The sequence below is a fragment of the Hyperoodon ampullatus genome (assembly GCF_949752795.1).
Source record: "Hyperoodon ampullatus genome assembly, chromosome: 15".
Classification (NCBI taxonomy): domain Eukaryota; kingdom Metazoa; phylum Chordata; class Mammalia; order Artiodactyla; family Ziphiidae; genus Hyperoodon; species Hyperoodon ampullatus.
The window spans coordinates 82,220,435-82,234,928 of record NC_136928.1 but is presented as its reverse complement, the minus strand read 5'-3'; the positions used below and the strand labels follow the sequence as shown (position 1 = coordinate 82,234,928).

General features: G+C 45.8%; 2 protein-coding genes across 2 annotated transcripts in view; one reads left to right on the top strand and one right to left on the bottom strand.

Moving 5' to 3' along the window:
- Window positions 1–1,815: 1,815 nt before the first annotated feature.
- ITGB1BP1 (integrin subunit beta 1 binding protein 1) lies at window positions 1,816–9,138 on the bottom strand (the record flags this gene model as incomplete). Its single annotated transcript, XM_079721142.1, has 6 exons — window positions 1,816–2,080; window positions 2,582–2,731; window positions 3,292–3,384; window positions 5,169–5,305; window positions 6,589–6,667; window positions 9,067–9,138. The coding sequence occupies 6 exons, from the start codon at window positions 9,136–9,138 to the stop codon at window positions 2,009–2,011; spliced, it is 603 nt and encodes a 200-aa protein (XP_079577268.1). The 3' UTR covers window positions 1,816–2,008.
- Window positions 9,139–14,213: 5,075 nt separating this feature from the next.
- CPSF3 (cleavage and polyadenylation specific factor 3) overlaps window positions 14,214–14,494 on the top strand; it is a gene marked incomplete at its 5' end in the record, with an annotated part of 42,386 nt that continues 42,105 nt past the window's right edge. Inside the window, one exon of the mRNA XM_079720983.1 lies at window positions 14,214–14,263. Coding sequence (XP_079577109.1) covers window positions 14,214–14,263 — 50 coding nt within the window. The remainder of the gene's footprint in view (window positions 14,264–14,494) is intronic.

Here is a 14,494-nt window from a genome sequence, read left to right as displayed (position 1 = left end):
ATTTGTTTGTAATCAAGAGCATATCAGAAACCTGTAGGTCCCAGGTAACAGAAGACTCTCAGACATCCCGGTTTTACTATTGAAGTCCATCGTATCATTCTTAAGCTACTGGGGGTGGGGGGATTAGGTTGTATATGATAAAATCAAAATTCATTAGTTTAATGAACTTGACTATCACGCCTCTCTTTAGTAATTGTGTAAGATTCATGGTAGGTATATTGGAAATTTTGGCACTCTTAAGAGAATAAATAGGCATATGATGACCACTTAGATTTTTACCCAAAGCGAAGGAGTAAATTTAAGAAGAGGCTTGGAAAGCAAGGAGACGATGCTGTTAGTGCATTTGTTACGATGGTACATTTGATTGAAGCAGCCTGTCTTTATTATGCAAGACTCTTGTAAGTATAGAGCTTTTTTTTTTAATTGCATTGTATTTTTTCATTGTTATTATAAAGGGAGACAGAATAAACTGGAATGTTTTATGATGTTGTATGGCAATTTGCCTTTCAAAGTTCTGGGGGAAAATGTGTTAGATCTGTAATTAAAGTCTTTTTAAAAAGCACTACATCTGTTTTCACTAATTGTTACTTTCTGTTTTTGAACCCTTCATTTAGTTAATTCTCTCATAGATTTAAGAAAGTAAACAGATGTTTTGCACAGTGCACTTCATATGTATATTTTAATACAACGCTCCCACATCTGTATCTTATAATCAGCCTTTTGACTACTTGGTGCCAGCTGTATAAGGAATTAAAGTTGACTCCTATCAACATTTGAATACCAGTCCCAAACTAATATATCAGGTTCACTGGTACATAAATATCTAGGAAATATTTTTCCAGTCTACAATCTGGTGGTGCTGTTGTGCAGTAATTAACACTACTCTTGCCAGAGGAGAAATTATATTAACTTCCCTACTAATATCCTATCCTTTCCTAGTTATTTGCTCTTTGCAAATTAAAAAAAAAAAAAGCAACTGAGAGAAAGGAAAACATTGTAGATATCTATTTATATTTAAAGTTTACATGCCATGAACTTAGCTGCAGGATTCCGGCATTTGGCATGCCATTCTCCATCAGATCTGACTTCTAGGGATGGCGACTCAGAAATCTGTCCACAGACTAATGGTTACTGTGTGATCTGTGAAGGGGTGGGCGGGTACCACGGTCCACAGCGTGGATACTGTCTGAGATGTATGATATTCAGTTCATTCACTTGATTACTTCGGTCTAGTTGCGGCGCAACTGTATATATTGTATAACCTAAATCAGTTCTTATTTTCATTGTCCTATAATTAGAGCATGTTTAATAAGTCTACTCTTCTTGTTAGCTAGTCCTTTGACTGGAAAAAAATAAAATACTTTTAAATGGACATGGTGTTTTTCATGTTTTTAATCTTTAGTAAAGCACTATATATAAAAACAGTCCTTTAAAAAATACACTAGCCTACTGAACATGAGATTCTTTACAGTGTGTGACTTTTAACATGAGCAGTAATCTTTGAAGGTTTTACTACTTCTAATTACCCTGAAGATGATTATTGTGGTTTACCAGCATGTCATCCTGACAGTACACTTTTTAAGTTTTCCTCTTTGTGACTTGAGCTGGCAGTGTCACCGTTTGAAACCAGCGCGTCCCAGCCAGTGCTGCAGGACAGACGGCCTTGGTCGTCCTCAGAAAGTTCTCCATGTTCATTCATCACCGAGGGCACTTCTGCGACACATAAAGGTTATTAAGCTCATCTGTGTTTAAAAGCGACAAGTGACGTTGCTCTTTTAGTCCTAGTAGGTAGGTAACTTCATTGAGAGTTAACTCGCTGTTAAATAAGACACATTTTAATAGAAAAACAAACGACTGATATTTTATATATTGCGTTTCTTCAGAAAATCTAGAGCAAAGGATCGCTCATATTTCCAAAATAGTTCACCACCACCACAGATTGAAAACAGAACTATTGAGAAAACAGCTGAACTTGCACATGAAGTCTACTTCCCCTTGATTGCAGAATTCAGGGTTTCTCAGATGTCAATACAGAGTCAAATGCAGTGGATAAAACTTTGCAGATTGCTTGTGCCTGTTCCTATGTTAAGTGAAAAGATACAGTAAGAGTTCATAAATCTCTTCCCAAAGTAAACGTGACCCTCCTAACGCCTCTCCTGAACCTACACGTCACCAGGTTTGGAAAGCCCCGGACATGGCCTGCCTGCGTCACCGTGTTCCTCTGCCCCTGCAGGAAGTGCACACGGTGGTAACACAGGACCCCGTGGCCTTGGGAGGGACCCTCACGAGTCAGAACAACAAGGTACGGAAAGGCGTGGCTCTGCCCTGGAGGACACACCGCTTTCCCTCACCAGCTTTACATCTGCTCCTGGCCTAACAAACAGCTCACAGCCTGCAGGAGGTCCGGCCCGGCTGACCTGGGGCCTGATTGATATACTCATTTCTCTTGTTACGCCAGGTGTTTGCTAGGCACATGGCGGAGAACATCTCTTCAGCCTTTGAGAAGACTAAACAGCCTCTGGTTTTGCCCCTTTGTTTGATGAATTATTAGACTAATAACCAAGGAGACTGAAAACCTCACCAGGCTGTGGCACTGGTAAACCCACAGGTTGTATTCTTCATTGCTCGCATCTGTGGTCTTCAGAGCCAATAAGCTTTTTCCTGCCCCCAGACCATCATCGTAACACACCATCCGGATGATTAAATATAGAGCATGCCGATGCAAAACATCCTGCAGAAATCAGGGAAAAGAAAGACCACGCTATTTTACATGTTTCTCCATTCTTATAATGCATTTTCCTGTGCAGAATTTATCATGAGGTTTTAAACTGAGCATATCCATCCGTGGATTGGGCAGAAAGTAGTTTCACAGATTTTTCACCCAAAGGGACATTCTAGGATGATCAGTTATGGGCCAATTTGCCTTTAGGATCATACCTTCCTACTTAAGTTCTAGGAAGATGGAGTGAGACGATCTAAGTTCACGATCCCATCCTCTATGCCCAGCTTCCAAGCTGATGCCTGCTCTGAACTGGCATGGGGTCCTAAGCTGAAAATGCATTAGGGGGCCAGCCGGGGGATGGGAGGGGATTGGCTTGGGCCCTACACACACAGAAGCAAAAGCCCCTATTCATTTACCCTAGGAAATTGGTCAGTTTTAAGACCAGGTGCCAGAAATGTTTACAAACCAACCACTCTGCAAACAGAAGCAGACCTAACTACAAGAGGGCCCTTCCCGGCCTGAACTCCCCAACACCTAAAACACATTTCCCCCTTAATTAAATTACTTACATACTGATCTGACGTGGATACTTTTATACCATACTTGGAAACTCCCATAATAAATTCTTCCTCCAGAGGAACAAAAGGCAACTTTCCATCTTGCTTTAAAGTAAAAATAAATTACATAATATACATTTAAAAAAATTATGTTTCATTCCTAATTCTGATTAGTCAATTTTAGCATCTGGCCATCACAAACCCAAACCCTTTAAAGAATGTGGGGCATACAACAGCCCAGCAGGAATTTCTCTCCAAAGAGGCAGAAGAAATATCCCCCCACCTGTTTTACAGTCTGCAAATTTGACCAAAACTCAGATCCATGTACCCCGTGCTTACTGTTAACCCCAGTTACAAACGGATACTCCTCACAGATCCCAGCGAGGCTTAAATAAATATTTACATTAGAAACATTAGAAACATTAAGGTCCTTTACTCAAAGTTTACACTCATGTCAGCACATTAAATGATAGGTAACATGCCACAAGAGCCATTTTTTCAGCCGCTTAACATCTGACCCGGGGGTTGGATACGTCTGCTATTCCCAGCGCCCCAGGGCTTTGGACAAGTAAACGCTGCTTGAAGAATGGTTACCCGGCTCTCAAAAATATCAGTATTTTGAGCTATTCAGAAACAAGTAAAACAGCAGATAATGCCTGATGGGTTTCCCTAGCAGATGGTCCAGTTTTACCTGTTAAGTAACGCCTAACTTGCCTTCTCTAAAATAAATATGATATTGCTGGCAATCAGTAGATATTCCATACGGTCAGTGTTTCTGTGGAACCACTTGCCTGCACTAAAGAGGTTATGGTAAGTGAGCCACGTCCACCGACCTTAATTCTTGGGTCCTCACATGCAAGACTGAACTCTTGCCAATCATTTCTCACAGCAGGTTAAATCAATTCCGAGAACCAACAGATGGGAGAATAGCAGTGCTAACGTCAATGATGGAATTCTGATAAGCCCCATTTCTAGTGATGTGAGAAACTGAGCAGTCCTTGTCAGAATGAAAATCCTAGTGTACTTTTGGGAGAAAACATTATTAGCAATCTTTCAGCAGAATACTCAGATTAGTTGCTGCTTGCATGTTGGAATGACTTTATATTTATATTAAATGGCAGATTAGATCAGCTGATTTCCCCTGAGACACCGGAGACTTCCTTCACTTTCATGAGGACATGAAACGGTGTATTTAAGGATCCCATCTCCATGAGTGAAGAGACTATATACTCTTAACAGTAACCAGCACTCTATACATTGATAAGGGACTCTTCCCATTGCAGCAATATCCCTTTGTTAATGAACACAAAGACAAGCATCTTCTAGAAACTTGGGAAGCAAGTTACTAACTGTTGACACTAAAGTCTGGCTCATCCACTCCCATCTCTGGCAAGGGTACGGACCTTACAATACTTGAGGCACAAACCTCACACCTTTATCTGTCTTAATTTTCACACTAAATTTTCCTTCGTGGTGAAGGAAACAGGGTATGAATAAATATGGTAGGTCAACACCACTATGAATTAGATTACTCAAAGAGCTGAACCTAGTTCAACGGAGATACAGTAAGACTTGCCAGACTGTTTTAGAGATAAGCTTGTGGTGTGTACCCAGCCACCGTACTCGGCTCCCCATTTAAACAGTCAGCCCCAGAAAAAGTGAAAAGCACTGTGCGAAGGAAGGGCCTGTGTCCCTGTGTTCCTCTTCCACTTGGTATCCAAGGTGCCCTGTACCTCCTCTGACCCCAGCGCTCAGTAACAACGTAACAGCGATAAAAGCATGGCTTCAGGAGAAGCAGTGAGGAGACCTGGAAGAGTGTTGTCTTTCTCCAAAGCCATGAGTTCACTCTGGAATCTGAGAAAATTGAACTTTTTTTTTTTTTTTTTTACCTGGGCAACATCTATATAATTTATCAGGTCTAGTGGCCCTTCGAGACTTTTTCCCTCGGAGAGTTTCAGTTTCTCAATGGCACCAACATATTTTATTCGAAATTCTGCACAGGTATCTGAATTACTGTTGCTTTGACCTAAAGGTGAAAAGAAAAATAGTAAGAGTAAGACTTCAAAAGAAATAGCTGCATTACAGGGTATCCTCAACCTCTCCCCAGCCAGGAAACAGATGGTGTCATCAGAAGTTAACCTTTAATAAAAATTTAAAAATTTTAAATGCAAACTTTTTGATGTCATGGGAAAGAATTAAAAATTTCACTAACCTTTTCCTCAGTGACTCACAATGTACTAAATATATAAAAATCTCAAAAGGAATAAATTATTACTATGCTTCATTTCTTCTTCAGAAAGAAGAAAACTAAATTGTCAACTTGACAATGGCTGAGTACCTTTGTAATGCATGTGACATTTAATTATTTTTTGGTTTCTTCTCCCTTTTTACCTTTCACTTTTAGCTTTCTTTCCTGATTCAGGAAACCTGATCTACCTCTCCCATTCAGTCAGAAAAGACCAGAAATTGTTTTTTCAATGTAGATGGAATAATGCCAGACAGGAAGTCTCTTACAAAACAGATGGTAACAGGTGAAGAACTGTGTGTGCCGTAAAATCCAGCCAGTACAAAAGTACCACAAAGGATTTTACAACGTCTGCAACAGTAAAGGAATACTCTGTGGTCACTTTTAGATTATGTGTATGTAATAAAAAGATGCCCACGTTTTTAATGTTTTAAAGCATCTGGAAGTAAAGACAATAGACCTTATGCTCCTATATCCCCTTTTACGTCTTCTCTCCCACTCCTACCACCTTTTATGGATCGAGTCGCCTATGATCCCGAAAGGAAAAGTGGAAGGATGTTATACAAGAAAATGCATGTAGTAGGTTTCCAATTAGACACCAGCTAGCAGGTGAGCCAAAACCACCTTTTGATTTCTGAAGAGCTGCTCCTCTGGGGAGGCTGCATCAACGTTTTCAAGGGCCTGTGACAGATGCTCCCCTCACGACCACATGCTCCTGGTGTTAACTTTTTTTAATCAGCAGGACGTTGTCTTACCCCCCACGAAGAATGTAATTGCAAAATCATTCACCATCGGCCAGCCCATTTCTTACGAAGCCGTTTTGACACTCCTAAACTGCCACCACGAAGTTTTCCACAAGTTTTTGCTCCATGACCATTAAGAGCAGTTTGCTCCAAGGCAGCGGCTTTCACACCCACCTCAACCCGCGTTCCACCAGATCTGGGACCATTTCTGGCAGAGCAGAGGAAGAAAACCCCAAATACTCAAGGACTCCTTGTGCGACTCTGGCAAAACTGCACAAGCATCAGTTAGCAGCCTTCGCCCAAATGATCCGCCCTCCGTACCTGAGCTCTTGGTGGAATCGGTATCGAGGCTCGCCACGGTGCTGGATCGAGAAAGCCCCCCAAGGCTGGAGTCTACAGACTGAGAAATAACAAACCAACAGAAAAATTGTAAACGCAATTAGAAGCACTATCTTCTCTCAAGTTCTCTACCAAATGTTCAAATGACTTATTATAGTTGAATTAACACATATAAAATCAGGTCAATTATTCAGGTAGATCGACTGTGACAGATAAGACAAATTCCTTAGCAAACTTCCAAAAAAAAAGTCCCAACTGCTCTTCCCATCACACAATATTGGATAAACGTGAGGTCAACACTCCCAGTTTAAATCAGAGCCACTACCTGTATCTCCTTATAAGATACCTGATATTTATGTCATATGTGAAAACCTACACCTTGCTTTTGTAATATTTCCAAAGAACCCCAAAAGAACCCTGTGCAGAAAGCAGGCAGGGGGTTAATATTATCCTGTTTTGTAAATGAGCAGAGAGACACAGAGAGGTGAAGTGATTTACCCAAGGTTACATCTAGTAAACACCCCAGATCTCTGATCTATGTCTCCTAATTCTCACCCCAGCATCTGCAATGACTCCAACTACTACCTGGCCTACAACAGGTAAACACAGGCCGACTGGCGGACCAGAGCATAACTGCAATGTGAATTACAAAGAAAAACCAACAAATCCGTTAAGCAAAATTCAAAGAATCATACATGTTAATATAGTTTGTTCTACAGCATCATACTCTCATTTTTTAGAAATAACAGTAAAAACTTTTGATTAAACAAATCACTTATTGGGAATTCTCTGGCGGTCCAGTGGTTTGAACTTGGCACTTTTACTGACGGGGCCCAGATTCAATCCCCGGTCGGGGTACTAAGATCCCGCAAGCTGCACAGCTCGACCAAAAAAGAAAAAAAAAAAAAAATCACTTTTTTACACTTCAAATCAAAATTAAATTTTAAAAGTACACTCAAATTTTTAGATGTTTAAGAAGTGAATCAAAAAATGTATCAAGCCTTATTTCTTCCCTTTCTTAATAATGGCACTTCTTGGGATATAAAATAAGAGCAGAGCTGTATGCACGCAGAAGTTCCACATCAATTTGTGTGGTACTGACAAATTGGAAAAGAAACCCTAAATATTCAAAGGGTGAAGGAAGGGGGGTTGGAATTAAGATGCCGTTACGAAGCCAGGCTGGCTTCTGGGGAGTGTGGAACAGGGTGAGGCTCTGTGCTCCAAATTACCCCCCCGCACAGGAAAAGCTAACAGGTTGTCAGAACCTGACAACCCTCAGAACAGAAGAACGGGAAGGGAGAAATTGGCCTATTTTTCTGAGGTTCCAAATTATAACGGCAGCAGCTTACATCATCCTAGAACACAAATCTGAGTCACAGCACCCTGCCTGGGAACCGCACGAGGCTCGCCATCACTTCGGGCTAAGACCTCCCTCCGGGCCCGCGGGCCTCCTGCACCTCTCTGGCCCTGCCTCCGCCGCCTGCCCGGGGCAGCTGGTCCTTCAGGAATCAGAAACCACGCTCTGGTCCTACTCTGCGAGCCGCAGGTCAGTACGTCTCCCTTTATCCACTTTCTGATCTAGAAAACAGGAAGCTGGGCCTGATTCCCAGGCTGAGGTCCTCACACTTAGGTAACAGCGGGGTGGGTCTCAGCTAGCTTCAGGAGTTCTGAAACCTGACAGGAAAACGGTCAATTTTCCCATTTAAGACTGCACAGGACTCCTAAAACGTCAGGTTTTGGTGCTTTTGGCTATGTGCTGACAGCTCAGTGACAACACCACTCCCCTCGCGTGCTGGCAACTCCTGAAGGGCAGTGGTGAGTGTGTCCGTCCCTGAGCGTGGCCGTCGTCACCCAGGGCGCTGCCCACAGGCTGGTGAGAGGCGCCCCGGAGGGGGGCACCCGTGCGTGTGGGCCGAGGGCTCCTCTCCTGCCCCACCCAGTCCTGGTACTGGGCACCGAGAGCTCACACGGGTGGAGAATGACTTAGAAAGGCTCTCCAGTCCTAGTCCAGTGGACCCAGTGGACCAGGACTTGGGACTCGAAGGGCCCCGCACACTCAAATCAGGGCATTTGCCTCACTATCCAACTAACTCACCGTGACAAAACAGAATTATAATTTGCACACACACCTCAAACCCTAGAATTCAAGACATCCAGCTCCCTGATTGCCTGCAATTCCTGTCATATAAACAATTTAAAAATCAGCGTTTCAATGAGACCATTCGTAAGTCCTGACCCCTCTAGGTTAGCGGAGTTAAGAACTCCAGAAAATCTACCAAAACAAAATAAAATTAAATCAAGCGCACAATGTGTCTCGAGTGCAAAACAATGAATGTGAAAACCTCTAGTTTGAAGAACATCAGCAGGTCTGCCAGGGTTAGTACCCTTCACGCAGCATCGGTCAGAAGAAACAAAATTCTCACCACTTAATGACTGCGGCCTCCACGCCATCACCCCTACCTTGCTCTTAGTACTGATTTCACTACTCTGGGAGCTGCTACTGCTGTGTCGCTTTTTCCCTTTCCGAAACATCTTCCACCAGAGCTCGATCCAGAGGCACGCCCCCTGGAAGAACAAGCGTTGGTTAGATACATTGAGAAAAGCAACTTTAAATCCCTTTACACATAATAGGAATAAAAATAAATAAAAACCATCAATTCCTCCCAGTTCCATGGCGTATTCCTTTTACTTAAAACATAAATATTTTCTGTTGACCACAAAATGTGGGTATTATTCTTTTTCATTCTTATTCTCTTTTTGAATCACAAAATTCTAACCCAATAAACCAAAAAGGTAGGAACCTTCTTGTCATCTCTGGAGGTGTGAAAAGCACTGTTCAGAAGTAACATCTAGTTCTCAATATATTCAAGTGTCTTCCTTCTCTTTAATCAAGTCAAGACGTTAGTAAAATATGTGACATATCAGTTTATCAACCAAGTCACTGTCTCTGGTTCCTGTTCTGTAAATGGCAGGGCTAAGAACTGAAGGCACTGATACATCTCGGAAACGCGCATTTTTCTTAAAGTCTCCAACTATCTTTAAGTAAAGGCTGACATGAAAACACTGCCAGGTGCTACCTCTCATCTCGTTCCAGTAAGGCCAGGGAAGGAGGTGACCTTAAGTTTCCCAGAGTCAGGCTTATGTATCTCTTTTTTAAAATTTTCGATCCCTCCTTGCACATTTCATAGGAGCACATATATTATACTTGGAAAATTACAAACTAGCCTGCATAATGTTTCATAGTTCAAGTACTTCCAAACACACTGTCTCACTTTATCCTCACAGCAACCTGGTGACACAGATGTTCTCCGAGGGTCTGTGCTGGAGCTCTAGGCCCCCCGCCAGGGGGCTTACAGAAGATAGGTTAGAATCTGCATTCTGTAGACAAGGGAACTGTGACCCATCTTTCAGGAGGATTTATGAATACGAGAACCTAACAAATGCTTCCTAAAGGTTGGTTCTACAGAGGGAACAAGGGAACCTGCTCACTACAGAATCCAACACTATCTTATCGTCTTCAAACGTTCAACAGACAGCAGTCTGCACAGATAGCTTCCTTTCATTCCGACATGGTCAATTCTTGTCAGAAAAACAAGGGGTCTGAGGAAGGAAGAGAATGAGTAGACCACGGGCTGGTCAATGCATGCCCCGCTCCAACACACAGTTTCTCCCATTGAATGTGGAGGGCCCCCCGCCAAGTCCACTCACTACCATCTGACCTTAGGCCACTGACCCAAAACTTGACTCCTGAGCCCAAGCTTTTAAATCAGCCCCATCAGCCAACTTGTTTCTGTATTTCTGCTTCACTTGTGGACTAACGAGAACGTGTGATTCATTCATTCGTTCCTGAGTAGCCGGTGAGCACCTACCAGGTGCTGGGGATACACCAGTGAACAAGACAGAAAAAGCCCCTGACCTCAGGGAGCTCACTTTTAGAGGGAGTAGACAGACCAACAGGAAAACCAAATACAAAACACATTATTTGGAAACAGTCATTGCTACGAGGGGAACTAAAGCAACTTAAGGAGACAGTGATCAAAGGAAGGGGGGACGATTTTAGACAGAAAAAGATGTTCTGAGGGAAGCGGGAGTTAAGCCCCGAGGGAAGGGGGAGCAGCCGTGAACGTGGAGGAGCAGCGCCCAGAGTGGAGGGCACAGCAAGCGCCGAGGTCCTGAGGGACGTCCTCTGTGTCCTCTGGCGCGCACAGACCGGGGAGAGGCCAATATGACTGAGAATAGGAGGAGGAGGGAGAGTGGCAGGAGGGGAAGAGCCACAGGAGACCTTGCAGGCCACAGCGAAAGCTGGGGTTCTGTTCCGGGTTTCACAGGAAGACTCAGAGGGTTTTAAAAAAGCAGTCAGGTGATATGGTCAGATTTCTGTTTTAGAAAGATGACTGGCTGCTGGGTAGGGAACTAGTTGCACAGGATAAGAGTAAAAAGAGGGGGCCTACTCAGAAGGCTTCCGTGGATAATTCGTTGCAAACGATAGCCCTGCCATCACAGGATACTTCTCAGTTAGAAAGAGAAGGCAAGAGGGCCTTACTCCAAGGTCTGCACAAAACTGGGTTAACCTGGCAGCAGAAAATACCGTGATCTGATGGGCTAGAACGTCGGTGTATAGCATATTTAAGCACATTATATTTTAAGTATATATAAGTACTATATATATATATATATATATATATATATAACAATTTTAAATATGATTTTTTAAAATTTGATAGTATTGTTATGAAACCCTGAAGCATCTCTTCAAACGCCTGGAATACTAGAACGATTCGAAAATCACTACATAATAAGGCCTTTGCAACTCCTTAAGACTTTCTTTCCGTCATCAATCTAGGAGCTGAAGGGGAAATGCATTTATGAAAACCTTTGACATCTGGCACTATTCTGATGCATGTTCTTAATTAAGCAAATCATTCTTGTCTCTAAATTATTCGTGCATAAAAATGAGACCGAAGATACTGTCACTTGGATGTTCCACAGACTCATCAAAGGCCAAAAGGCCTAAAGCAGAACCCATCCCCTTCCCCTCCACAGCTGCCCCTCTCCTCTCCCTTTCAGTAAATTCCATTATTTCTGGTAGAAACCAGGAAATCACCGACTCCTCTGTGTCCTCCAGCCCTCATATCCAGCCAAGTCCAAGATGCACTGATTACACCACCTAAAGAGTTCCCTCATCCATGTCTCTAAACAGGGCCTGCATCATCCTAGACTATGGCTACATAGAAATACTTTTTCATTATGTGATGAAAGCAATGGACCCTTAACCCATAAAAATGCACAAAGTTTGGAATGCAATTTAAGGAATTCACAAGCCATCAGGAGATATTTCAAGGGTGAGGGACCTTGTCCTGAGACAGGCTGGGACCTGGGACCCTTTGCTGCAGTGACTGCAAGTGGACAAATGTCTTCTCGAGTAACAGATATAAAGGAACTAAAAATAACTGCGTGCATGCACGTGCAGTTGGGGCAAATTATGGACAAGACACAAAAAAGGCCAAAAACCCAACTGCCACTTCTGAAGAGCAGAGAGCCAAAGCAGGGTCCTGCGCGCGCCCCCTGTGCTCAACACCGCCCGGGGGTGGGCGAAACACCTCAGCCGCCCCGCCGCCCGACCCCTGTCGGACACACCCCTACCCTCACCCCAGGTAAGGGACGAGCTCGCCCCCCACCGCTCGGGCCCCTTTTGGCGGGGGCGGGGGGGCGGGGAGCGAGCAAGGGAACCTGTTACTTGTTTTCGCTCCCCTCCTGCAGCTGCAGGAGCCCCAGTCAAGCCCCGCCTGAATTTCTGGACTGGCCTCTTAGCCATTTCTACTGATTGGGGAGGCCAAGAACCCTGGTCGGTATCAGTCCCAGCTGGACTCCTTGCCGCTTCAATTCTGTCACCAAGCTCCAGCTGAAATGATTTCTTTAAAACTCAAGTCAGATGCCATTTAACCTGCTTAAAATCTTTTGTTGGCTCCTCAAAGTTAGAGACTGAAGTCAGGCTCTTTGCCAGGACACGCAAGGTCCTCCATGACCGGGCTCGTGTGGGCCTCTAGTCTTATCGTCCACAACCAGTTTCACACTCAATTAATCTGTAAGGAATGCAAACTGGCTTGCGGTTCTCAGCATGCACTCAGCTCCCTGTTTCCACGCTTTGCTCCTGCCATTCCCTCTGCCTAGAATGCCCTTCCACCTTCTATTTATTTGGCTAACCGGTCACCTTCCAAGACTCAGTTCAGCCTTCTCTTCTAGAAAGCCTCCAGGTTGGGCTACGGGATGGGTATTCCACAGCTTGAGTTTATACCTTGATCTCAGCATTAGTCGGCTACTGTCTACTTGTAACTATCTCACTCAGAACTGTGAGCTCATCAAACACCAGGGCTAGGTCAGCTCTGCATATCCGATGCCTGCTACAGCCTGGCAGAGGCCATGCTTAATGAACCGGAGAACCTTCTTGTGAGATAACATCCAGATGACAACTCCCACGTCCTGAGCACCTACCATCTGCCACCCAGCTAGGTGATATGTTTTATACACTCACACACACACACACCCTTATGCCATCTGTGTATACCTCTGACCCTCTCCACTGACCAGCAAGGTTGCAGTATCACAGCCCCTTTCCAATGAGGCAGCAAAGCGCAAAGTTGATGAAGCAGCTTGCCCAAGGCCACCAGGCTGGTAATGCATGGGGCCAAGTTTGGAACCTTGGTAGAGTTGGCTCCAAAGCTCTTTCCAGACCCCGCCCAGCTCCCGTCGGGAGCGCCTGCCACGTGCCGGTGCTCAGTAAACAAAACAGACGCAACCCCGGCCCCGCGCTGCGGGGAAACAGCCACGACGCGTGGAGGAACCAACAGGATACCGCACAAAAAGTGAACGCTCTCCATCGCCCCTCAAATCAGAGCCTGACGTGAGGAACGTGGGGAGCAGCCCCGCGGATGCTCTCACTCCATCACCCTTCCGACCGGACCCAGACACACGCCACACGCTACACCCGTCGTCACCGGAGCTGCAGTCCCACCCCAGACAGGGATCGGCACCGGGGCACTGCCTCCTCCCGCAGGCCCGGGCCCGCTCCTCGGCTCCTGCCGCTGGCCCCGCGCCGCCTCGGGGCCTGGGTCCCCCACCCAGGGAAGGCGGGTCCCGGTGGAGACCGCGGCCCCCGCGGCCCCACCCATCCGCCCCGCCGCGGGCCTTCCCGCCGGCGCCGCCCTCGGGACCCGCGTTCCCGGCTAGGCTCAGCCCGAGCACGGCGAGGGCCGGGCTCTCACCTCAACGCCGACTGCGGTCGGGGTCAGACACCCACAGCCTGGGTAGCCCGAGCCGCGGCAGCCACTCCGGGTCAAAGCCCAGGGCCCGCTTTTCAAGCCCCGTGGCACCGCCCTCCGGGCCCCGCCTCCGAAGCCTCGCGCAGGCGCAGCCCTGACCCCGCCCCCGGTGCCCGGACCGACCCCTTGTTCTACGACCGGAAGTCAGAGGGAGGAGCCTAGAGCAGCGGACGCCCGGGCGTCGGAAGTTGTGCTCTCGGTGGACGGCGACCTTCCTTCTGGGTTCCGAGTGGCTGCTCTTCCAATTTAGAAAGCCTCCCGCAACCTGTTCCTCGTCCCCGTTTGCAGATGTCTGCGATTCCCGCAGAGGAGAGTGACCAGCTGCTGATCCGACCCCTGTAAGGGACCAGCGAGAGGGAATGAAGCCACGGGTTGTGAGGCGAGGAGGGTACCCGGGTGGTTGGGCTCCTCAGTCGGCCGCAGCCGGCGCGCCTCTGCAGTCGGCCCTTGTTCCCTTGGTCCGCAGTTGCGGGCCAGGCCTTCGGATGCAGGGCTTTGGAGAACTGTGGATCGGAAGGGGCCTGCTCGGTTTCATGGGATTTTGCTTTTTCCAAGGGAGGAGAGTATGT